This window comes from Urocitellus parryii, chromosome 7 (assembly GCF_045843805.1).
Source record: "Urocitellus parryii isolate mUroPar1 chromosome 7, mUroPar1.hap1, whole genome shotgun sequence".
Classification (NCBI taxonomy): domain Eukaryota; kingdom Metazoa; phylum Chordata; class Mammalia; order Rodentia; family Sciuridae; genus Urocitellus; species Urocitellus parryii.
In genome coordinates, this window is record NC_135537.1 from 141,497,356 (window position 1) to 141,523,104 (window position 25,749).

The 25,749-nt window shown below is 44.2% G+C and overlaps 2 protein-coding genes across 2 annotated transcripts; both read left to right on the forward strand.

Moving 5' to 3' along the window:
* The first annotated feature begins 483 nt into the window (after window positions 1-483).
* Window positions 484-4,165, forward strand: Aldoc (aldolase, fructose-bisphosphate C). Its single transcript, XM_026388841.2, has 9 exons — window positions 484-607; window positions 1,757-1,880; window positions 1,963-2,174; window positions 2,280-2,334; window positions 2,427-2,587; window positions 2,698-2,781; window positions 3,037-3,211; window positions 3,340-3,539; window positions 3,672-4,165. The coding sequence occupies exons 2-9, from the start codon at window positions 1,769-1,771 to the stop codon at window positions 3,765-3,767; spliced, it is 1,095 nt and encodes a 364-aa protein (XP_026244626.1). The 5' UTR covers window positions 484-607; window positions 1,757-1,768; the 3' UTR covers window positions 3,768-4,165.
* A 2,511-nt stretch (window positions 4,166-6,676) lies between these two features.
* Pigs (phosphatidylinositol glycan anchor biosynthesis class S) lies at window positions 6,677-24,499 on the forward strand. The gene is made up of 12 exons (XM_026388839.2): window positions 6,677-6,732; window positions 7,007-7,146; window positions 7,232-7,343; window positions 13,014-13,103; window positions 13,402-13,493; window positions 16,825-17,032; window positions 17,310-17,452; window positions 19,339-19,453; window positions 21,022-21,167; window positions 21,743-21,843; window positions 22,879-23,089; window positions 23,388-24,499. Exons 1-12 carry the CDS (start codon window positions 6,699-6,701, stop codon window positions 23,661-23,663), a joined length of 1,668 nt encoding a protein of 555 aa, XP_026244624.2. The 5' UTR covers window positions 6,677-6,698; the 3' UTR covers window positions 23,664-24,499.
* The last annotated feature ends 1,250 nt before the right edge of the window (window positions 24,500-25,749 follow it).

A 25,749-nucleotide genomic window follows, 5' to 3' on the forward strand; every position in this document is an offset into this window, starting at 1 on the left:
GGCACTGGACTGCTTGTACCCTGGCTCTGGGCCTAGGGGAAACAGAAAAGACTCCATTCTCTTATTTTCCCCATCCCCCTATGAGGTAGGCCCTGGTAAATATGGGGCTGAGAACAGAGAACCTCAGTTCATTATTCCATTGCCTTGAATTTGGGCCCTGGTTGATACCTCTGTTCCACCTACCCCATCTGCTGTGACTGTTTAAAGGACTCTGCTTCACCAGATCAAGCTTAATCCCCAACATCCAGCATAGTGCTCTGCACGTGGCAAAAGTGATTGTGGCAGACAGAGCAAGGCCATTCCCTGCAAGGCCCCAAGGGGACACCCTCCACGAGGTGGTAGGCGGACAGCCCCTAACATCAGAGGTCCCGATTGGGGTCACTCCACCTCGTTGCTCCGCCCTTGGGGGCGTGGCCTTCCCCAGACCAGTCCTAGGAAGGGGTGGAATCAGGGCGGGGAAGTGCCAGTCCCGCCCCCCCGGGGAGTCACGTAGCTCTGCGGCATCCGCAGCCTCATTTACTGGAGCCCGCGCTGAGCTGCGTCTGTTGCGGACCAGAACTGGAGCTCGTTGAACCTGTAGCTGCTGCTGCTAACTCCCTGCGTTCTGGTAAGTCCCTTGGCGAGGCAAGAGCTGCTCGGCACCTCCACTTTCTCTCCTGGACTCTTCCCTTGCCTGTTCCCTGGGTCCGGTGGATGTGACTTTTCAACCCTCTCCTCTTTGATTTTCGCCTGGGATCAGCCTCTCCCCCCAGCCATTTTAATCTCAGCCTGCTTCTGCTCCTCCCTTTCCAGCTAGCTCTCTTGCCTTCTCTGCCCCTAGGTCTAGGTCCTTGCACCCGACTGGTTAGCCCATATCACCATCACCATCACCATCACCTCTACAATTCTCCTTTCTCCTTCTCCTGCATCTCTCCCTCCCTTACTCAGGCTCCCTACTCATTCCTTTTCGCCTTCGTCCCCTGGTCATCTCCCCACCATGTGTCTGAGTTGTAGGGAGTTGAAATGCTCCCTATTTCCCGTGCCTCCCTCCACACAGAAGTGCTCTGGGCCCTGGAGAAGACCTGGTGGTGTGTCATTTCCATGTGACTTAGCTGGCCTGCTGATGCTCTTTCCTATCACACTTTGTAGTCTCTTTGGAGTTAACCTCTGACACAGGGTTGGGGAGTAGGCAGTAGGCTGAGGCAGTCAGGTTTGTAGTAAAAAGAAAAGGTCATAGAAGTCTGTTACTGTTATATGTGCCACTCCTACTCCTGAACCTGCCCCCTTCCTTCCAGCCTTTTCCTCTAGAAGCTTGCCAGGTTGGAAGATGGGGAGTGAACAGTGCTTTTTTGTCTCATTCTAAAGCTTTGGAAATATGTGCACTCTCCTAAGGGTATCATTGAGATTGAAAAAAGGGAAGCTGGAAAATCCAGCTTATGTCTACCTCAAGAAAGACACATTTCAGGATTAGCATCCTCAATTGGTCAGCAGTTTTTTCATGAGAAGACCAGTAGCTTCAGGGCTGCTCATCTCCCCAACCCCCACTCTGCAACTCTCTTCTGGGCTGGGAAGGGTGCCCATCAGGGACAAAGGAGGTGTGGGAACTGGGGCTCTAGGCCTGCTAGCTGTCAGAGAGATTGGTGCCACTCTGATGCCCAGGACCCATGCCAAGGACTGCTGCTCTGCTCCCAGTTCCACTTTTGGGGTGGGGAGGCATTTGGCTAAGCAGAGGAGGTAATGGGTGGGGTTCAACTTTTATATTTTGTCTCCATTCCAGAGAGCTGTCACCATGCCCCACTCCTACCCAGCCCTTTCTGCTGAGCAGAAAAAGGAGTTGTCTGACATCGCCCTCCGCATCGTAGCCCCAGGCAAAGGTATCCTGGCCGCAGATGAGTCTGTAGGTAAGTGGGGCCTGTGGTCAGGGTGGTGGAGATAGCCAGGGAGCCATGGTCAGGGAGTTGGTTGTCTCTTATTTGCCTACAGGTAGCATGGCCAAGAGGCTGAGCCAAATTGGGGTAGAAAACACAGAGGAGAACCGCCGGCTGTACCGCCAGGTCCTGTTCAGTGCTGATGACCGTGTGAAGAAGTGCATTGGAGGTGTCATCTTTTTCCATGAGACACTCTACCAGAAAGATGATAACGGTGTCCCCTTTGTCCGAACCATCCAAGATAAGGGCATCGTTGTAGGCATTAAGGTACAGTCCCTGGTCCTGACTGGGGGCTGGATATGGAAATATGTATAGGAGGGGTGGTAAGGAGAATTCTGCTTGGGCTCAGCCCTCTGCCTGTTTCCTCTGCAGGTTGATAAGGGTGTAGTGCCTCTGGCTGGGACAGATGGAGAAACTACTACCCAAGGTACATGGTGGGTGGGCTTTAGTACCACAGGGATTAAGTGTTCAATACAAGCAAGAGAGGGCAGGGTGATGAGGCTGGCACTATCATTGCAGGACTGGATGGTCTCTCAGAACGCTGTGCCCAATACAAGAAGGATGGTGCAGACTTTGCCAAATGGCGCTGTGTGCTGAAAATCAGTGAGCGCACGCCCTCAGCACTTGCCATTCTGGAGAATGCCAATGTGCTGGCCCGCTATGCCAGCATCTGCCAGCAGGTATGTGGGTTTGGGTAGTCAATTGGGTGTCCTGTTCCTGGTGGGGAGAGGATTAAAGAGCTTCCTTTCTCACTTATTGCCCCACCTAAGCCATTCTTTCTTGCCTACAGAATGGCATTGTGCCTATTGTGGAGCCTGAGATCCTGCCTGATGGAGACCATGACCTCAAACGTTGCCAGTATGTTACAGAGAAGGTGAGTTCACAGGTGGGCACAGACACATACTTCAAAGGCAGCCTGGCAAGGGGTGCCTATGCCTATACCTCCAGCTTAGATCCAGGCACACTCTCCCCTAGTGCTCTTCTCCTGATCCCCAAACAGACCTGCAGATCTGAGCCTATACTGAATCCTCACAGTCCATACCCACCTCATCTATCTCTAAGATGGGGGGCACAGAGCAGTAAGCAATGGGGATCCAGAGACCCTTCATAAACCTCCTTTGATCCCCAGGTCCTGGCTGCCGTGTACAAGGCTCTTAGTGATCATCACGTGTACCTGGAGGGGACGCTGCTCAAGCCCAACATGGTGACCCCTGGCCATGCCTGTCCCATCAAGTATACCCCAGAAGAGATTGCCATGGCAACTGTTACTGCTTTGCGTCGCACTGTGCCACCTGCTGTCCCAGGTACTACCTGGCTAACTTGTTCCTATCCCTAAGGTCCATCCTCAAGTTCTATTTGTGGCTGTCAAAGGTCCCTTACCCTGGAAAAATAGGGAGTGACCAATCAATTTGTCTTCTCTCCTCTACCTCAGGAGTGACTTTCCTGTCTGGAGGTCAAAGTGAAGAGGAGGCATCACTCAACCTCAATGCCATCAACCGCTGCCCACTCCCTCGACCCTGGGCACTCACCTTCTCCTATGGACGTGCCCTGCAGGCCTCTGCACTGAATGCCTGGCGAGGACAAAGGGACAATGCTGGGGCTGCCACTGAGGAGTTCATCAAGCGAGCTGAGGTCAGGAACTAGAAGTGGTGGTGGTGGTAGAGTGTGTAGCAGGGCAGGGACCAGCACCCAGAGGTTACATCTGGGGCAATTTAATACCTTTGGACCGGCACAGCCTGTTTACTCCACTTTCCCCTTTTGCAGGTGAATGGGCTTGCCGCCCAGGGCCAGTACGAAGGCACTGGAGAAGATGGTGGAGCAGCAGCACAGTCCCTCTACATCGCCAACCATGCCTACTGAGGCATACTTAATCCACACTATGGCCCTTGGCCCAGCCATCTGTACTCTTTTGCCTGTAGTCATGGTCAGGGCCAAATAGCCACGCAGAACAGAGATGCCTTTGTCCAACATCAAGTCAACTTCTTTTTCTCTTCTCTCCTCCCCTCTCATTGCTGCACCTGGGACCATAGGATGGGAGAATAGGGAGCCCCTAATGCCTGAGGGCGGGAGAACCTGCTAGAAGTCAGAACAGAATGCCTGGGTCTTCCCTACCTCCACTAGCCCTAACAATTTCCCCATGGTGGTATAGCTTCTCCTTGGGCTCTCCTTGCTGCATCTCCTAGGATGAGAGAGAAGTACACTAGTCCCGCCTCATGCCTTGAATACATACCACATAGCAAATAAATGGTAGCAAAACATGCTACTTTGTCTGTGTGTTTTACACATCAAATTTCTACCTCCCATTTCTGACCTCTACTGATTCTTTCTCTGGGCCCTCCAACCATGGAGGTGAAAAGGGTGGGATTTGAGGCAGCTCAGGATCCTGTGTGTTGATGTCCAAAACTGGAATCGAACAGTAAGGACTCCTAAGTCGGGAGTCTGCCATGTCAGGGGCACTTGGGCTTCTTATACAGAAGATGGAGTGAGGCAAGATGAACAACTTCTGAAAGCAGATTTTGTGCAAGGCTCAAAGCAGGGAGGAAGCAGGATAAACTGGGATGAGAGTAGTTCTCCCACCTCGGCAGTTCTGAGCCCTGCTGGGGCCTGACACATTCCACCAGTAGGATCACCTGGTCTTGGTAAACCCCCAAGGCTCTAGTGGCTGCTGGGCTAACCATAGTATGGTATCTTGAGGTTGCCAAGAACTATGCTTATTCCCATTTGGGATAAGAATATAAAAGGGGCCAATTTGAAAGTCTTGGCAAGGGAGACCCTGTGAGCCCTCATGCTGAAATTTTAACCACTCATTTGGGGTGTGACATCAGCTGAGAACCTCAGTCTATCTGAATAGATTAAAGATGAGAGAACATGGGGCTAGGGTTGTGGCTCAGAGGTAGAGTACTCACCTAGTATGCTTGAGGCACTGGGTTTGATCCTCAGCCCACATAAAAATTAAAAAAAAATAAAGATATTGTGTCCACCTATAACTAAAAATATTTTTTAAAAAGCAAAGATGAGAGAAGAAGCTGGACATGTTCTATTTACTGGGGAGGTTACTATTACTCCCCCTGGTGGGGCCAGACCTTATAACAAAAATAGCTAACATGAAGCATTTCTTATGTGCTAACTACCATATATATTAACTCAATACAACTCTATAAAGTATATACTATTATTAGCCCCTATTTTTGTCATTATTTTTGGTCCTAGGGACTGAACCCAGGGTCACTTTACCACTGAGCTACATCTTCAGCCCTTTTTACTTATATTTTGAGCTAGGATCTTGCTAAGTTGCAGAGGGTCTCACTAAATTGTGGAAGCTGGCCTCCAATTTGCAACCTTCCTGCCTCAGCCTCCCAAGTCACTGGGATTACAGGTGTGGACCACCACACATCACACTTGGCTTATTCCTATTTTAATATAAGGAAACAGGCACAGAGACATCATTTAGGTAAAAAGATGTGAAGCCAGAATTTGAACCCTAGTGATTAGGATCCAGAGTCTGTGCTCTTGAATTTTAGAGATTTATTATTCCTTTAATTTTTTTTTTAGTTGTAGATGGACACAATATCTTTATTTATTTTTATGTGGTGTGAGGCACAATCCCAGCCCTAGAGATTTATTTTTAAGTAAAATGTCCTGACTTTTCCAAGTTGGAAATGAATTCAAATGAATTTTAAAATACTGGAAGTCAGATGCAGAGACACACATGTAGTCCCAGCTACTTGGGAGACTGAGGCAGAAGGACCTGGTAGTTCCAGACCAGCCTGGGGAACATAGCAAGACCGGTGTCAAAAAAATTTTTTTTTTTTTAAAGAGAGAGAGAGAGAGAGAGAGATTTTTTTTTTAATTTTATTTTTTTAGTTTTCGATGGACACAACATTTTAATTTTTATGTGGTGCTGAGGATCGAACCCAGCGACCTGCGCATGCCAGGCGAGTGCGTTACCGCTTGAGCCACATCCCCAGCCCCCCCAAAAAAATATTTTTATTTTTAAATAAATAAAGAGTACAATTTAGCCAGTTATGCTAAAAAAAAAAAAAAAAGTGCTAGCCTGTAACCTCCGTGTTTGAGGCTTGAGGAGAAGGAGCCAGAAATAGGAACTCTACAATAATTGTGACAACTGACATTTGAGGGCTCTCCCTGCACCAGGCTATTTACAAGAATGACCTCACTGAAGAAAATACCTTCCTTTTTTCAGATCTGGAAAAAGCGACAGGACTCCCACGAATGCCCAGCACCCCCTCTCCCCCTCCTCCATTCCCGAACAGGGAATTGAACCAAGGGCTGCTTTCATTGAGCTACATCTCTTTTAAAACAAACAAAAACAAACAAACAACCCCCCCCCCTTTTTTTTAAGACAAGTTCTCCCCAAATTGCCCAGACTGTTCTCAATTTGGTGATCCTCCTAGCCTCTGCCTCCTGAGAGGCTGGGAGTACCTGCGAGCACCACCGCGCCCTGCTGCCCAGCTGGTATTTAACGAATAGAGTTGGCTCCATTAATCCTTGGGATTTAAGAGTGTGTTCTACTAGGCAGCAGGGAGATTTGTCTTCAACAGCGTACCGCTCCCACACCGCCCCTTCGGTATGGGCATTACCTTTCAAACGCCCAGCGCCGCTCCACTTGGATTCGGCCCACTCCCAGCCGGCTTTCCCCAGCGAGCGTCGTACTGCCGCTAACGATTGGCGGTGATTGCTGTCGTAGTGGTCCCGCCCCTTGTTGCGAGATTTCCGATTGGGGGAGGCTTACGATGCTCCGCCCCTCGGCGGCCCGAGCAGCCGGAAACGAGCATGGCGGCCTCTGGGGCCGCGGCCACCGATCTAGGTGCGATGGGCTTCAGACGGGGCTGCGGCTCCAGGATTGCGAGGGAGGGATGCAGGGGTGGGTCCTGAAGTATGCAAGAGTACTGCAGTGGGTGGGTTGGGAGTGGTTTCAGACGGGGTCCCTTCAGACCTGCGAGGGCCCTTAGCACTGGCATCTCCGAACGCGGGCGGAGAGAGGCCCTTGAGGACCGATTGTCCCTGCTCCTCCGCGACAGCGGTGGAGCTAGTAGCCGAGCCTGTTTCGCGCCCCTCAGTCTGTCCTCCTGTGCCTGCAGAGGTGATCCGGGGCAAGCGCGCCGCCCTTTTCTTCGCCGCGGTGGCCATCGTGTTGGGGCTACCGCTCTGGTGGAAGACCACGGAGACGTACCGGGCTCCGTTGCCTTACTCCCAGATCAGTGGGCTCAATGCCCTGCAGGTGAGACTTGGGTGGGGGAAGACCCGGGAACAGCCCACCGGCAAGGCGGAGACTCAGTCGAAGTCCCTGATGCTTCTTCCTGCAGCTCCGGCTCATGGTGCCCATCACTGTAGTGTTTACCCGTGATTCAGTGCCCCTGGATGACCAGGAGAAGTTACCCTTTACTGTTGTGCACGAGAGAGAGATCCCTCTGAAATGTGAGTTCCTGGGGGATCAGTATGGGCGTCCTATAACCTATTAAAAGATATCGCTGAATGAACAAGTGTGTTTGGTTTGAAAAAAAATTGACCTCAAATTCAGTGTTTGTCTTGAAGGCAGCAATTTATTCATAAGTTATGCTATCTAATCAGAAGCAATCATTGCCCATCAGAGTAGAGGGTAGGAAGTGGGATGTAATGGAAAGGAGTGCAGTGTTTGAAATTAAATTGCATATATATACAAGTCCTGTTCAGTTTTACATTAAACATTTTTTTTTTTTTTAAACAGAAGGGCTCTCAAACACAGAGCCACATCCCTAGCCCTTTCTTTACATTTTATTTAGAGATAGAGTCTTGCTGAATTGCTTAGGGCCTCACTAAGTTGCTGAGGCTGGCTTTGAACTCGTGATCCTCTTGTCTCAGCCTCCTGAGCCACTGGGATTACAGGAGTACACCATGCACCTGGCCACATTAAACACTTTACTGAGTATTATGAACTTTTTAGTTACCAGGAACTAGGAGATAAATAAGAAATTGATAACGCCTTCAAAAATTTCCTACTCAGGTAGGGGAGAAATAATACATAGGTAAAAGAAATTACTATAGAATATACAAGGAAAAGGGATTGCCCTTTAGAAAAAGCATTTAACTGGAAGGAAAGAGAAAGTTTTGAGTGATATAATTTTTTAAAATTTATTTTTTAGTTGTAGTTGGACACAATACCGTTATCTTATTTATTTCTTTTTATGGGTGCTGAGGATCGAACCCAGGGCCTCACACCCAGGGTCTCAACCCAGGATCTCACACGTGCTAGGCAATTGCTCTACTGCCGAGCAACAACCTCAGCCCTTGAGTGATATAATTTTTTTTTAAAATATTTCTTTATTTTTTAGTTATTGGCGGACACAACATCTTTGTTTGTTGTGGTGCTGAGGATCGAACCCGGGTCACACGCATGCCAGGCGAGTGCACTACCGCTTGAGCCACATCCCCAGCCCCTATAATTTTTTAAGTTATGTTTTGAAAGGATATGTAGGAATACAGGTTAAATGAGACAGGGAGAGAAAATTCCAGAAAATGAATAGCATGAGCCAGTAATAGGGTTAAGTAATATTATTCATTTCTCACTGTGTGCCAGAAACTAGGTGAAATACTTTATACTTGTTGCTTCATTGAATCATTTTCTGACATTTGTAATCTCTATTTTATAAATGAAGAATCAGAGAGTTTAACTTGTTCAAGATCACACAGCTAGTAAGAGGTGGAATTAGGGTTGAATCCAGGCCTGATTCTTTAAGCTTTTAACCAACAAATTATACTTTTTTCTGTGTAAAACCATGGAAGGGTAAATCAGTGTGTTGGAGATCTATGAGCAGATTTTAAAAAAATTTTTATTTAAAAATTTTTTTTTAGTTGTTGGTGGACCTTGATTTTATTTATTTATTTGTGGTGCTGAAAATTGAACCCAGTGCCTCACACATGCTAGGTGAGCGCTGTACTGCTGAGCCACATCCCCAGCCCCCTATCAGCAGTTTTTCCTTACTGGTATATGAAGTGAAACATGGAATGACTAGAGAGAGATAGGTTATGTCTGGACTGTGATGTGCCTGTGTGCCATTTACTTTCTAGCTCTTCAACTTTGGTTTGGACATTAAAAAAAAAAAACAAAAAAACAGGGGCTGGAGATTTGGCTCAAGTGGTAGCGCGCTCGCCTGGCATGCGTGCGGTCCGGGTTCAATCCTCAGCACCACATACAAACAAAGATGTTGTGTCTGCCGAAAAACTAAAAAATAAATATTAAAATTCTCTCTCTCTTTAAAAAAAAAAAAAAAAGATTGTGTAGAGGAGGGGGTGCCTCTAAAAAAAAAAAAAAAAAAAAAACCCTCATATTTTTTGTGTGTATGGTACTGGGGACTGAGCCCAAAGCAAAACAGGAAAAGATCAATTTAAAAAAAATAAATAAAATATGTTAAATGTTGTTAGAAGAAAAACAGCAGAAGCCGGGCCTGGTGGCATATGCCTCTAATTGCAGTGACTAGGGAGGCTGAGGCAGAATAATTGCAAGTTTGAGGCCAATCTCAACGACTTAGTGAGACCCTGTCTCAAAATAAAAAAAATAAAAAGGGCTGACAGCTGTTCAATGATTGAGCACCTCTGGGTTCAATCCCTATTAAAGAAGGAGAAAAATGAAGAGGGGTTGGGGTTATGGCTCAGTGGCAGAGCCCTTGCTTAGCACATGTGAGGCACTCAGCACCACATATAAATAAATAAAAGAAGTCATTCAGTCCTTAGCACCACATAACAAATAAAATAAAGGCATTCAGTCCATCTACAACTACAAAACAAAAAAAAACAAAAAAAAAAAAAGAAGAAGAAGAAAAGAAAAGAAAAAAACACAACAAGATGAAATGGAGGTGTTCTTAGGGATTGGGAGGTGATCACAGTTTTAGATGGAGTGGCCAAGGAAGGCCTCATTGTAAAGAGTTGAGGGAATAAACAATGCACATACCTGGGGAAAGAGCATCTTAACAGGGGGAAAAGCAAGTCTAAGGTCCCTGAAGTGCGAGCAGGTGAGGTACCTTTCAGAAACATTGAGATTTCAATGTGACTGGATTGATGTGAAGAAGGGAGAGAAAAAGGAAATGAAATAAAACCGGGACAAGCCGAGTGGATGCCTGTAATCCCAGCGGCTCAGAAGGCTGAGGCAGGAGGATGGCAAGTTCAAAGCCAGCCTCAGCAACAGTGAGGCCCTCTCTCTAAATAAAATTCAAAAAAGGACTGGGGATGTGGTTCAGTGTAGTGCCACTGAGTTTAATCCCTGGTACCTGCCCCCCCCAAAAAAAAACAAAACAAAACAGGGCAGTAGAGGGGGCCAAATCATGCAGGGCCTGGTAGATCATGGTTAGAGTGTGTTGGCTTTCATTCCAGATGAAAAGAGAAACCATTATCCAACCAGTTTAGCAATAATTCCTTAATATCACGCAATTCTCAAGTCTATATTCAGATTTCCCCAGTTATCTCAAAGGTATCCATTCACACCTGGTTTATTCTAACCAAGATCAACACACTGTATTTGGTTTTTACGTTTTCTTTTTTTTCATAGTTGTGGGGATCCAACCCAGGGCCTCATGCATACTAGGCAAGCTCTCTAACACTGAGCCATATCCCCAGCCTCAATACATTACATTTGGTTATGTCTCTTTTGTACCCTTTACTAGTATTGGCTCCCCTCTAACCCACCCCCCTTACACTTCTTTTCATACCATTGATTTATTCGAAATTAAGTATTTGCTTAATAGATCTCATCTAGGATTTGGCAAATCACTGCCACAATTTTATGTAATTTATTCTTCTAGTATCCTTCTTTCTTCTTTTTTTTTTTTTTTAAAGGGTGGAGAAAACCATTTTATTTTATTTTTTTTAAGAGAGAGAGAGAGAGAGAGAATTTTTAATATTTATTTATTTTTTTTTAGTTTTCGGCGGACACAACATCTTTGTTGGTATGTGGTGCTGAGGATCAAACCCGGGCCGCATACATGCCAGGCGAGTGCGATACCGCTTGAGCCACATCCCCAGCCCCTAGTATCCTTATTTCTTGTAAACTAGTGGTTAGATCTAGAGATTTAATTAGAGCCAGATTCAGTTTTTTAGGCAAGGATACTTTATAGGTGATGTGACATACTTCCTGTAGTGTTATGTCATAAAACATGTCATAGCTGGTTATCCATTTTGGGTGATGTAGAAGTACGTAAGTGAGTTCAGGTATTGTGAGTTTAATCTCTGTATTTTAGACTTCCCCATATACTTGATGATTTTAGCATCTATTTGTTGCTGAAATTGATTTCATTACCAGGTGCCAAATGGTGTTCTCCCCCCCCCCCATTTCTAGCATTTATTCTGCATGTTGCCTAGAATTCTTGTATAAAGAGGAATTTTCCCAGTAAATTTTAGGTTCAGTTTGTCAAGTTTCAGGTGGCAACGAAATCTCTTTGGGATTACTTTATACGTATAGAATAATTTGGGGAGAATTGACAGTCTTACAACATTTTATCTTTCCATCTAGGTATTTCCTGGGTATTTTCTTTTTTTTTAACCATATGATTTATTTTTATTATTTTTTTTAGTCATACATGACAGCAAAATGTATTTTGACATATAATACATACATGGAATGTACATACATCAATCATATTGTCTATTCTATTCTGCTGCCCTTCCTATCCCTCCTACTCCTCCCCTCCTCTCCCATCCTTTCTCTCTATCCAATCTAATGTGACACACTTTTTTTTTTCTTTTTCTCATCACAATATCATATATGTATTCTGTATAACAATGAGGTTCTCCTTCCATCTTTTTCCTGGGTATTTTCATTGTTATTATTAATAATTTTCATTGTTATTACAATTGGGATTTTTATTTTTAAAAAAGGTTTACTTTCTAATTGGATCTTGCTGGTATTTATATAGCTATTGATTCTTATATATTCTTGTGTCTAGTCATTTTATGGAACTGTTATTATTTGTTTTTGTTTTTTCTTTGTTTGTTTTGCTACCGGGGATTGAATCTAGGGGTACTTAACCACTGAGCCACATCCTCAGTCCTTTTTATTTTTTTATTTTGAGACAGGCTCTCACTAAGTTGGCCTTGAATTTTACAATCCTCTTGCCTCAGCCTCCCTCATTGCTGGGATTACAGGTGTGTGCCACCATGCCCTGCTGTTACTAATTCTAATAGATTTTTCCCCCTGTACTGGGGACTGAACCTAGGGCCTAATGCATACCAGACACATGCTCTGCCACTGAGCTACATCCCCAATTCTTTAAAACTTTTTTTTTTTTTTTAATTTTGCTACAGGGTGCAGCTAAGTTTGCCCAGGCTGGTTTCAAACTTAAAGTCTTCCTGCCTCAGCCTCCCTAGTTGCTAAGATTACAGTCATGCCACCACCATGCCTGGCTCTTCCTTTTAAATATTTAGAAGTTTTTCTCTTTTTTCACTGAATACATTGGTCAGCACCTTCTGAAAGAACAGTGCTGTATAAAATAAGAATAATGAATATAGCAGGCATCCTTGTTTTATTATTAACTTTAATGGAATTGCATTTAGTGTTTTGTCATTAAGCACATATTTTGATTTTTATCAGGGCCATTTATTGAATTTAATTATTTGGGGACCAGGGTTGGAATGACCATGTGGGTTTTCTTCTTTCACCTATAGATGTTAATGAATATCGAAATGGCACCCCAGTGGGAAGATATTTTTTTTTTTAAAGAGAGAGTGAGAGAGGGAGATAGAGAGAATTTTAATATTTATTTTTTTAGTTATCGGCGGACACAACAGCTTTGTTTGTATGTGGTGCTGAGGATTGAACCCGGGCCGCACACATGCCAGGCGAGTGCGCTACCGCTTGAGCCACATCTCCAGCCCAAGTGGGAAGATATTTCAGACTGAGAGAGCAGTGTGTGCACAGGCAGCAGCAAGAGCTGGGGCAGAAGGGAGAAGCAGGACGTCATGTGTTCACTTTCACCCGTGCAGAAAAAATTAGAGTTGGCTATAGCTGCCTAGTGTTTGGTGTTTCTCTGCAAACAATCATCTTGCTATCCTCAGATGCTGGATAGTATTAGGTCTGGGAAAGTGGGCCTGTCCTCATCATGCTACTTCCTTTCCCTCTAGACAAAATGAAAATCAAATGTCGTTTCCAGAAGGCCTATCGAAGGGCTTTGGACCATGAGGAAGAGGCCCTGTCATTGGACAATGTGAAAGGTAGGGGAAGGGGTAATCAGTGTTTTGACAAAAAGCCCTCTTGTTTCCTTCTGGTCTTTTTAAGTGTATGATTTCTATGATTTGTCTTACCTTCAAAGCCACTTTGGGAAAGCAGGGAATGAAGTACCTTGAGTTTTATCCTGGCCTAATGAGGACCAGAGTCCTGGGCTTGGCTTACCTATTGTGTCCTGGTACTGTATCAGCTGACTGAGAATAGAGGGTGGCCTAGGCACTCTGTTGGGGCTGGGGGAAGCTGGAATGGCATTGCTTGTTGTGTAACACTTGCTTCCATCCTCAGAGGCAGAAGCCATGTTAGCTGAGCAGAAGGAGCAATCAGAAGGTTCCCTGACTGTGTTTGTGATCTCTGAACACTCCTTACTTCTTCCCCAGGTAGGTAAGCAGAGCAGCTGAGGCCTGGCCTTTTCCCTTTAGCTCATTCTCTTAGGTCATCCCTTTCTGTTTGTTTGTTTGTTTCTCTAGGTGGTCATTGAATCTAGGGGCTTTATCATTTGAGCTACACTCCCAGACCAATTAATTGATTGATTGATTGAGATAGGGTCTCTAAGTTGCTGGCCCAAACTTGGATCCTCCTGCCTCAGCTTCTTTTTTTTTTTTTTTTTTTAAAGAAAGAGTGAGAGAGAGAAAGAGAGAGTGAGAGAGAGAGAGAGACATTTTTAATATTTATTTTTTAGTTTTCGGCGGACACAACATCTTTGCTTGTATGTAGTGCTGAGGATCGAACCCGGGTCGCACACATGCCAGGCGAGCGTGCTACCGCTTGAGCCACATCCCCAGCCCCTGCCTCAGCTTCTTGAATTGCTAGGATTACAGACATGTGCTACTATGCCAAGCTTAGTTATGTTCTTCTAGTAATGTTGTCTAATCTCCCGTTTGCTACAGAGAACTTTCCTCATCTTTTAAAAAAGAATGCCAATAGAGCCAGATTTGGTAATCCATGCTTGTAATCCCAGCAGCTTGGGAGACAGGAGGATCGTAAATTGAAAGCCAGTATCAGCAACTTTAGCAAGGCCCTGTCTCAAAAATTAAAAGTTGGTTGGGGATGTGGGTCAGTGGTTAAGCAATCCTGGGTTCAATCCCTGATACCAAAAAAAAAAAAAAAAAAAAAGTTGGGTGTGGAGGTTCATGCCTACATATAATCCTGGCTACTCTAGAGGCTGAGACAGGAGGGTTGCAAATTCAATGTCAGCCTGGGCAATTTAGGGACCTTGTCTCAAAAAATGAAAATGGCTTGGCTAAGGGTGCTGGAAATGTAGCTTAGTGGTGGAGTGCTTGTCTAGCATGCATGAGGCCCTGGGCTTAATTCCTAGCACTGCCAAAAGAAAAAAGAAAAAAAAAAATCAATGAATATTTATTCATTAACTTTAGGTCTTTCTAAATCCAAGAATTATATGTGGTTTAAGTGCTATTGGCCATGTAAAATGGACAGAAATTGAGCTGGTATGGTGGCATGCACCTGTAGTCCCAGGGGCTTGGGAGGCTAAGTCAGGAGCAAGGCCGTCTTCAGCAATTTAGGGAGACTCTCAGCAAACTATCAAGATCTTATGTCAAAAAATAAACAGGAATGGGGATGATGTGGTTCAGTGGTAAAGGGCCCCTGGGTTCAATACCCAGTACCAAAAACATAAAAAAAAAAATAAATAAAAACGTAAAATGAACAGAAATCAGTGGGATTAAAATGAATTTTTTTTGTAGGGGGGCTGGGGTTGTGGCTCAGGGGTACATGTGCCTAGCACATGCGAGGCCTTGGGTTCAACCTCAGTATCACATAAAAATAAAATAAATAAAGTAAAGGTATTGTGTCCAACTACAACTAAAAAAAAAAAAAAGAAAGAAATTTTTTTGGCGGGGGGTGGGGGGTTGTACTGGGGATTGAACTTAGGGGCACTCAACCACTAAGCCACATCCCCAGCCCTATTTTGTATTTTATTTAGAGACAGAGTCTCACTGGGTTGCTTAGGGCCTCACTTTTTGTTGAGGCTGGCTTTGAATTCATGATCCTCCTGTCTCAGCCTCCTGAATCACTGGGATTACAGGTGTGCGCCTAAGAAGAATTTTTAAAAAAATTTACTGGAGAGTTGATGGTGTAGCTTAATGGTAGAGTTTTCATAGCATGTGCAAGCCCCTAGATTGCATCCCTAGCACCTAACAAAACAACAAAACCCCAAAACCAACCAAAAAGAATTATCTGGTTTGAATAGATTGTGATGGTAATATAAGTGATTGATTGACCTTTTCACATTAGAAGCAGAAAAATGCAGGGAACTATTTTCTTTTTGAATTTATAATGAAATATTTAAGTCTTATAAAAAGATGAAAGAAAATTTTTATGAGACTATATAAACCCATTCCCAAGTTTGTGAACTTCAGGATAGTTGGAGCCTGTGATCTCCGTTTCCTTTCAGCCCCAGGTGCTCATATTTATGTATCTCTTATTCCTTTTCTTTAGAGTTCAATCACATGTCTATAAACAATATATTTAATTTTACCTATTTTTGAATTTATATAAATGGTATAATACAATTCTTTTGCAACTTTAATTTTTTTGTTTTTGGTACTGGGGATTGAACCCAGGGATACTTAACTGCTAAACCACATCCCTAGCCCTATTTATTTACTTATTTATTATTTTTAATAGTAGTTGGACACAATACCTTTATTTTATTTATTATTTATTATCATATGGTGCTGAGGATCAAACCCAAGGCCTTGCATGTGCTAGGTACACACTCTACCACTGAGCCACAACCCCAGCCCCTATTTATTATTATTATTATTTTTTAAAAATAACTTATTTTTTAGTTATAGGTAGACCCAATATTTTATTTTTATGTGGTGCTGAGGATTGAACCTCATGCATGCTAGGTGAGGGCTGTACCTCTGAGACACAACCCCAACCCCTTATTTTTTGAGACAGGGTCTCACCAAGTTGCTTTGAGCTTCACTAAATTGCTGAGGCTGGCCTTGAACTTGTGATCCTCCTGCCTCAGCCTCCTGAACCACTGGGATTATAGATGTGTGCCACCATGCCTGGCTTCAACTTTAATTTTGTTCAACATTGATGTTTGGGAGACTCATCTGTGATAATTCATACATTTGTATCTGTATTTCATTATATAAACATAAACATAATTTATTCTATTGCTACTATTGCATTATTTCCAGTTTTTCACTATAGATAAAATGCTGTCGTGAACATTCTTGCATTTGCTTCTTTGACATGTGCTCTTCGCATAAATTACATTTTCCAGTTGTTTTTTAATTATTATTTTCCTGTTCAGCATGTCATCTCTTAGTTTCCAGTTCACCATTTTATCTATAACTTTATTTTATTTATTTATTTATATGTGGTGCTGAGGATCAAACCCAGTGCCTTGCACATGCTAGGCAAGCCATCTACTGCTGAGCCACAACCCCTGCCCCAGCTGCTAAAGATTTTAAAAAAATTTTTTTTTCTCTTTATTTTTTTTGCCACTTAGGATTTGGATGCTGCCTGGACTTCTGCCTATTGGGAAAGACAAGGGAATAAAAATATAGGAGAACACATATATATGGCTCAGATCAGAAAAACTTAGTTGATAACTCACCATGACTACAGAGAGAGGAGTAGCAAAAGGCCAGGTTCTCTAAGTCAGGAGCCAGACTACCTTTCTGTTTTCTTCACTGATCTGTGAGCATTCTGTCCCTTTCTTACTCCTCACAGGACATGATGAGCTACATCGGACCTGAGAGGACAGCAGTTGTGCGGGGGATAATGCACCGGGAAGCCTTTAACATCATTGGCCGCCGCATAATCCAGGTAGCCCAGGCCATGTCCTTGACTGAGGATGTGCTTGCTGCTGCTCTGGCTGACCACCTCCCGGAGGACAAGTGGAGCTCTGATAAGAGACGTCCTCTCAAGTCCAGTTTGGGTAGGACACCAGGCTTTACCATAGGAAGGGAGAGGAAATGAATTATGTGGTGGAGGAGGGAAATCTGCATTATTCTTTTATTATTCTTTTCTTTCTCTCGTCTCAATTTGTTCTTAGAGCACTCAGTGTTCCTTATTTGGTCTTACTCTCCCTTTGGTTCCATGATGGAAATTAGCCCCATTCAAGGAGAAACAAGTTCAGCTTAGTCAGGGGGTATAGGCTGTCCCTTCTCCTTTATCCACAGGAAATTCTGATTTTTTGACTCCTGTTTCTGTAGGCTATGAGATCACCTTCAGTTTACTCAATCCAGACCCCAAGTCCCATGACGTCTACTGGGACATTGAAGGGGCTGTCCGACGCTATGTGCAGCCCTTCCTGAATGTCCTTAGTGCTGTTGGCAACTTCTCTGTGGATTCTCAGGTGAGACTGGGAGTGAATTGAGTTTCTTTCGAAGTCCATACATATTTAGTGTTTACAAAATACATCTGTACTTTCATCTCTTCAAGCTTGCTGATTCTCTGGCAATTTCCATGTATATGTATGCATGCCAGTGCCCTAAGGACAGGAACTGAGGCGTTAGTGTGTGTGTATCTGCCTGTCCCTTTAAGGAAGGTTCTTGTGTCTTTTTTTTTTTTAATATTTTTAATTGTTGATGGACCTTTATTTTATTTATTTATAAATGATGCTGAGAATCAAACGCAGTGCCTCACCTTTGCTATACAAATGCTCTACCACTGAGCTATAACCCCAGCCCCTCTGGTGTCTTTATTTTGCCTCCTTGGTGTCCAGCTTAGGGTTCCATTGATGTTAACCAACCAATTTCTTTATGATTCCCTCTAGAACTCTATTCAGGGGAGTGTCTAGATGTTAATGCTGTCAGTCATTCTTAAGGAATTTATTTAAAAATATAAAAAGCTTCCTGAACTATGGAAACCTAGTAACAATAAAGATGGAAAAAATGTAGCTTTCTATATCATACTATGTTCTTGTTGGGAAAAGATGGGAGAATTTTTTTTTTTTTCCTACTGGGGATTGAACTCAGGGGCACTCAACTGCTGAGCCACATCCCCAGCCCTATTTTGTGTTTTATTTAGAGACAGGGTCTCACTGAGTTGCTTAGCGCCTCGCCATTGCTGAGGCTGGCTTTGAACTTGTGATTCTCCTGTCTCAGCCTCCTGAGCCACTGGATTACAGGCATGTGCCACTGTGCCCGGCCTCCCAGCCCTTTTTTATCTTTTATTTTGAGACAGGGTCTCACTAGGTGGCTTTGGGCCTTGCTTTCTGGCCTTCAACTTGTTGATCCTTCTGCCTCAGCCTCCCAAGTCACTGAGATCACAGGGGTACACCACTATGCCCAGCACCTAAGATAAAATTTAATATACTGAATATGGGCTTTGAAAACCATACATTTTATAAGATTTCCTAGCAGCCTGAACAAATAAATAAAGAACAATAATAATTCAGTGTCTACAAGGTCAAATCAAGCAGTTATTCAGAAACAATCATTCCTACTACCGAGACTGGATAAACAATTCTCCCATCTTGGCCAGGCAAAATAGGACCGGGGATGTGGCTCAGTGGTTGAGTGCCCCTGAGTTCAATCCCTCCCCCGCTTTATTCTTGGCTTTGTTATTTGTTTCCTGTGCCTTATTTTCTCTAAACCCTGATTTCTCTCTCTCTCTCTCTCTCTCTCTCTCTCTCTCTCTCTCTCTCTCTCTCTTTCTTGTTTTTCTTTTTTTGGTACTGGAGATTGAACCCAGGGGCACTTTACCACTGAGCTATGTCCCCATCCCTTTTTATTTTTTATTTTGAGACAGGGCCCTGCTAAGTTGCTGGGGCTGGCTTTGAACTTGGCAATCTTCCTGCTGCAGACTCCCAAGTCTCTGGGACTACAGGCATGCACAGTCATGCCTGATTGTCTCTTAGGTTTTGCCTTGTTCTAACTGTATCTCTTTAGAACACCGCAAATCTTTTTTGGGACAAAGGAGGTCACAAATCAATTTTTTTTTTTTTTTTGGTACTAAGGATTGAACCCAGGGCTTTGTGCATATGAGGCAAGCACTCTACCAACTCAGCTATATCCCCAATCCAGGCCATAAATCAGTTTTTATGAAGGAAGGAACTTTTTTTAAATTTATTTTTTTATTTTTTTAGTTTTCGACAGACACAACATCTTTGTTTGTATGTGGTGCTAAGGATCGAACCCGGGACGCACGCATGCCAGGCGAGCGCGCTACCACTTGAGCCACATCCCCAGCCCCATAAATCAATTTTTAAAAATAATCTCTTCCTTCTTTGTTCTACAGATCCTTTACTATGCGATGTTGGGGGTAAATCCCCGTTTTGACCCAGCCTCATCCAGCTACTACTTGGCTATGAATAGCCTCCCCCATGTCATAAACCCAGTGGAGTCCCGTCTAGGTGAGCTCCTGAGGACAAGGGTCTTTCTGCTAGGCCAGGGAGAGACCCTGAAGGCATAGCCTGTGGTTGGAGGCAGGTTGTATATAGTGATGGTTGCCAGGTTGGGTTGGTCTGAGGAGAACTAGGGAGATTTAGTCTCCTTTTTCCATGATGCTCTTTGACATCTCCATCTATTTTTTTTTTTTTTTTTTTGAATACTGGAGATTTAACTCAGGAGTTCTCAACCGTTGAGCCACATCCCCAGCCCTTTTAATTTTTTTTAAATTTTGAGACAGGGTTTCACTAAGTTGCATAGGGCCTCGCTAAGTTGCTGAGGCTGTCTTTGAACTTGTGATTATCCTGCCTCATCTTCCTGAGCTGCTGGGATTTCAGGTGTGTGCCAGTGTGCCTGGCTGACATCTCTTTCTTTAACCCAAAATCACTTATTAATCATGACTCCCAGCACTTTTAACAAAAGGATATGTTGGATCTCCCTCCTTAAAGCTATCTAGAGTAAGATATAGTCACACATCTAGGAAAGGCAGAAGTCCATGAAGGCAGAATTTGAATAGACAGTTCTGATTGAGGTGGAAGATCCTTGAAGTTAGCATTATGGTTTTTCATTTTGTGGGTGGATCCTAGGAAGAGCAAGTGTGGCTAAGATCTGTAATACAAGCAAAGTAATTATATCATTAATTATGAAGTTCAAGCACCATTGGTACGCCAGCATGCGTAGATCACGGCATGTGAGACCTGAGCAAATTGCTCTTCTATTCATTCTTTTTTTTTTTTTTGAATACTGGGATTGAACTCATGAGTACTCAACCACTGAGTCACATCCCCATCCCTAATTTGTATTTTATTTAGAGGCAAGGTCTCACTGAGTTGCTTAGCGCCTTGCTGTTGCTAAGGCTGACTTTGAACTTGTGATCCTTCTGCCTCAGCCTCCCAAGCCACTGGGATTACAGGCATGTGGTCCATTTGTTCTTTTATCATTGAGCAAACTCTGGCTGAGGGATTGCTTTGTGATATTGCTGAGTACAGAAATGGAAGGGCAGTTCAGGCAAAAGAGAACTCTGAGCTTAGATATAGAAAAGTAAGAGAGCATAGATAGATATTCAAGGAGTAGTTAATTGTGGGTGAATGTGAATGAGTGACCAAAGATGAAGGTGACAGGTGTCAGATTGTAAATGACCATATTAAGGAATTTAAACTTCAATCTGGTATGGATAGCTAGTGAATGAAGGATATTAGGGAGCTGACACAGGTCACATTTATAACTGTGAGTAAAACTAGCTATAGTAACAAAGTGCATTGTGACAGTGACCAAGAAAGCTGTCTAGACAATCAAGGGTGGCTTCCTCAAGGAGAGGAGATTCCAGGGGCATTTTGGGGCTAAGGATTGTGTTGTGTCTCAGGAGTTCAGAGGTCCTTTACGTAGAAACCCAGGACTGGAGAATGTCTTAGTGATTACCAGTCAGAGAAACTGAGTCCCATAGTGAGTGACCATCAAGGTACAGGCTGACCTAGAACTAAGCTCTAGGTTCAATGTGTTTTGGTATCTTAACTCTTCTTTTCTTTTTCCACAGGATCGAGTGCTACCTCCCTGTACCCTGTGCTCAACTTTCTACTCTATGTGCCTGAGCTTGCTCACTCCCCCCTATATATTCAGGACAAGGATGGGGCTCCAGTGGCCACCAACGCCTTCCATAGTCCCCGCTGGGGTGGCATTATGGTAATAGTTGCACTATGCAGGCCCCAGAGCCCAAGTTTCAGGAATGGACAGATGTTCCCTGAAACTGTTCCTTTGGTTTTCTTCTGTGGTCCTTTATGGCCCACCCTATTGGGAAGGGGCAGGTACCAAGGACATGAGAGTGCTGTGTGCTCATGCCCCTCCTCTGCCAGCCCTTCTGTTTCTTTTTTCTGTTGGTATTTTCTGTACTGTGACCCTTTTGTATTTACCAGATTGCACTTAGGACTATACTCTGGGCTCATCTTAGGTCTTGGCTCTCTCTGGAGGAGTCTTGCAAAGTTAGGAATCTTGTCTCCCCTGTTAGACTGGGAGCTTCTCACGAATTGGAACTGTAAATTGGTATAAAATTTTTTATCTTATGGGACTTTTGGGAGGGTAGTTGAGGTAAGTTACTTAAAATTCCTATAGTAGGTACTCAAATATTAGCTTTCCCCTGGGTTTGTAGCTTTCATAGAGCAGAGCATATGCCTTCCTTTTCTCTTATAGCCTCCAGTGTGCCAAAGGCAGAGCCGTACACAGTTTGGTGTGTCGTGGCAACCTTATTCTCCCTCTTTCAGGTGTATAATGTTGACCCCAAAGCCTATAATTCCTCGGAGCTGCCAGTAAGAGTTAAGGTGGACATGGTACGAGTGATGGAGGTGTTCCTGTCTCAGTTGCGGTGAGGTCCCAGTTGATCCACTTCGGGGTCTGTCTACCAAGAGGGGCCATAGTTTTTTTGGCTGTAGAAAGGTGTTGCAGAGTAAAATGAAATCTCACTTGCTGGGGATACTTTGGCTGTGCCTACAGCTCCAGGGAAACCAAGAAAGGTTTCCAAGGACTGTGTCATCCTTCTAAGGAGGACTAGTGGCTGATAAAACCTGTTTTCAGAAAAACAGACTCATGGAAGTCATGTGTGACTAGGGGTGTGACTAGGAATGTTTAAGAAAATAACTGTGACTGGGCATAATGTTGATGCTTGAAATCTAAGCTATTTGGGAGGCTGAGGCAGGAGGATCAGAAGTTTTTTAAATTAATTTATTTTTTTGGTACTAGGGATTGAACTCAGGGATGCTTAACCATTGAGCCACATCCCTAGCCCCACCCCACCCCCTTTTTAAAAAACTTTATTTAGGGACAGGGTCTCAATGAGGTGCTAAGTCCCTTACTAAGTTTCTGAGGCTGGCTTTGAACTTGTGATCCTCCTGTCTCAGCCTCCCAACTCTCTGGGATTATAGGCATCTGAGAGACTTATCAAGACCCTGTCTCAAAAATAAAATAAGAAGAACTAGGAGTATAGCTCAGGGGTAAAGCACCTCTGGGTTCAATCCCTAGTACCAAAAAAGAAAAGGTGATTCTGGATCATATCTTAACTAAGTCCCACTGTCCCCATTTGTGCATAGAGAGAATAGAGAGGGAATATTAAACCAAGTTGATATTATCAGAAATATTTTAGCTGTGGAATATTTTTCAAACAAGATCTTGGAAGTCCATTATAGAAACCAGTAAAATATGGAAACACTCTGGTTGAAGCCAGGTTTGGGGCTCTGGATTGCTTCATTCTTACCAAGAACCATAGAACACCCCTATGCTGCTCACCCTCCACATCCCTTAAACTTCCTAGGATAATTGAAAATCACTAGCCTAGGATAGATCTTCTAGGATTTTTTAGTCATTGTCTCCCACCTTCTGACCTCTTGCTTTGTTGTTCCTACAGTCTGCTTTTTGGGATTGCTCAGCCCCAGCTACCTCCAAAATGCCTGCTTTCAGGACCTAAGAGTGAAGGACTAATGACCTGGGAACTCGATCGGCTGCTTTGGGCTCGGTCAGTGGAGAATTTGGCCACAGCCACCACCACTCTCACCTCTCTGGCCCAGCTTCTTGGCAAGATTGGCAACATTGTCATTAAGGATGATGTGGCATCTGAGGTAAGTGGGGAAGGGATGGATTCTGTGGCCTAGAGTTGGGCAAGGTGTGTGGGTCATGCATCTTTAAATGCCCCAGGTTTTCCTCTAGATGGACATGCCAGGAGTCTAGATAAGAATGAAGGAAGATTTCAAGTTGATTCTCAGAAAATAAATCATAGCTTTTTTAGGCTGGCCTCCGTGTATCCTGGGTGAGCTATAGGCAACCTCCTTGGTAGATGAAAGGTACAGCAAGGCCCAGCCAGCACCCTGTACGCCAAGCCAGAACTTATGGGTAACCCCCATCTTCTCCCCTTCCTAGGTATACAAAGCTGTAGCTGCAGTCCAGAAGGCAGCAGAGGAGTTGGCCTCTGGGCACCTGTCATCTGCCTTCGTTGCCAGTCAAGAAGCTGTGACATCTTCTGAGCGTGCCTTTTTTGATCCTTCACTTCTCCACCTCCTTTATTTCCCTGATGATCAGAAATTTGCCATCTACATCCCACTCTTCCTCCCTATGGCCGTGCCCATCCTCCTGTCACTGGTTAAGATTTTCCTGGAAGCCCACAAATCCTGGAAAAAGCCTGAGAAGATAGACTGAGTGGGGCAATATCTCAGTAGAAAGCCTGCTTTTATGGCCAAGGTGAGAGGTATTAGATTGAGAGGCACATAACTGGGGCCTACTGGGGACAACTTACATATCTCCAGTCTCCTCCATTGGCTCTCCAGCTGCTGAAGTACAACACTCCAAATTGTGTTAATCTTTTCTTCCTTTCCCATTCCTCTGGTTCAGATTGTCACCGCCAGGAACCTCAAAAGGTACCTCTTTTCTGGCTTGAACTTGACAGCCCCTGAGTGTCTCCCTTTGGGGCAGGGATACCTTGCCCTTCTGGCCTATTAACCTGGCACATCCTTGCACTGAAAGGGAGCACTAGGGGGAATTCCTAGGTTGGATTGTAGCCTCCTCCCCTCTACATTTCTCCATAACCCATGGGGGGAGATCACTTCTAGGACCTTTTCTCTTACTCCCCTTCCTCCTGGTTGGCTTCACTTGTTGGGTGCAGCCTGAGTCTAGGAGGCAGCAGCTCAGGACCTGGTGGTATGGCAGAGGTTCCCTTTACCCTCTCAGAGAGGCACTGTGGTATAGTGGCAGAAGTTCTAGGCTTGGATTCCAAATGCCTGGATTCAAATCCTTGCTTCTGCACTAAACTAGCTAGGGAGCTTTGGATAAGCTACTCAGTCTCTCTGAGCCTCACTTTTTCATTTGTCAATAGCATTGATGATACCTCCCTCAAAAGGTGGTTCTTTTTTTTTTTTTTTTTTTAATATTTATTTTTTAGTTCTCGGCGGACACAACATCTTTGTTGGTATGTGGTGCTGAGGATCGAACCCGGGCCGCACGCATGCCAGGCGAGCGCGCTACCACTTGAGCCACATCCCCAGCCCAAAAGGTGGTTCTATTGATAAATGTTATAAACATGTAAAACTGTATGGCATATATTAGGCTTTTTAAAAAAAATTATCAGTTGTTGTTGTTGTTGTTTTTTGTTTTTTTTAAATGATGGGATTTAACCCAGGGGCACTTTGCCACTGAGCTACATCCCTAATCCTTTTAAATTTTTATTTTGAGACAGGGTTTTGCTAAGTTACTTAGGGCATCATTAAGTTTCTGAGGCTGGCCTCAAACTTGCAATCATCCTGTCTCAGCCTTCTGAGTCACTGGGATTACGGAGTGCACCACAGCACCTGGAATATCAAGTTCTTTTTTTTTTTTTTTTTTTCTTTTTGGTACCGGGGATTGAACTCAGGGACACTTGACCACTGAGTCACATCCCCACATCTCTTTTATTTAGAGACAGGGCCTCACTGAGTTGCTTAGTGCCTCACCATTGCTGAGGCTGGCTTTGAACTTGTGATTCTCCTGTCTCAGCCTCTGCTAGGATTACAGGCGTGTGCCACTACACCCGGCTGCATATCAGGTTCTTAATAAACATTGGTTGAATATGAACTGAAATTATATGGAGTATGAGCATGATTTTCATTCATGTTTAAATAACTTTTCTGCGTTTACAGTTCTATCTTGTTCCTCTGTCCTGAGGAACTCTAGTGTAGTTGGGCACCTGGGCTGTGGTCCCTCTGCATGTCCTGGGTTCCTAAGGCTGTTAGCATCTGCTTTTGCTACATAGTAGGGTTTCTAGGAGAGAATTCTGGTATCAGTGAAAGCTCTGGGATACTAATTCATTCATGAATAAGTCAAAGAAAGAGAATGTGCAAGGAGCACTATGCTAGTGCTGGGATATTACAAAGAACAAAGTTGATAGGATCTTTCACAGTTGATCTTTCATGGAGAAGAGTCAGTGAACAAATAAAAGTAATTTCACATAATGCATTAGTGGGAAAAACTAATTAGAGACTGGGGTTAAGTATTTTAGAGGGGGTGGGTGTAATGAAGGTTGAACAGTTTGAGGCTTGAGCAGAGATTAAAAGAGAAGCCATCAGGCCAAGAGGATCCCTAAGGCTTGAATCCAGCGAGTAAGAGGAGTTAGGCAGGATCCCTTACGTTGGGGGCGTGGGGAGTATCCAACCACGAAGTAAGAAGAGTGGAAGCCCTGCACCCTGGCCCTGGGCCCGCTGCCTTTCGGCCTGAGTGGACTCGGCAGAAGGCGGGGTCGGAGCAGGACCCACCC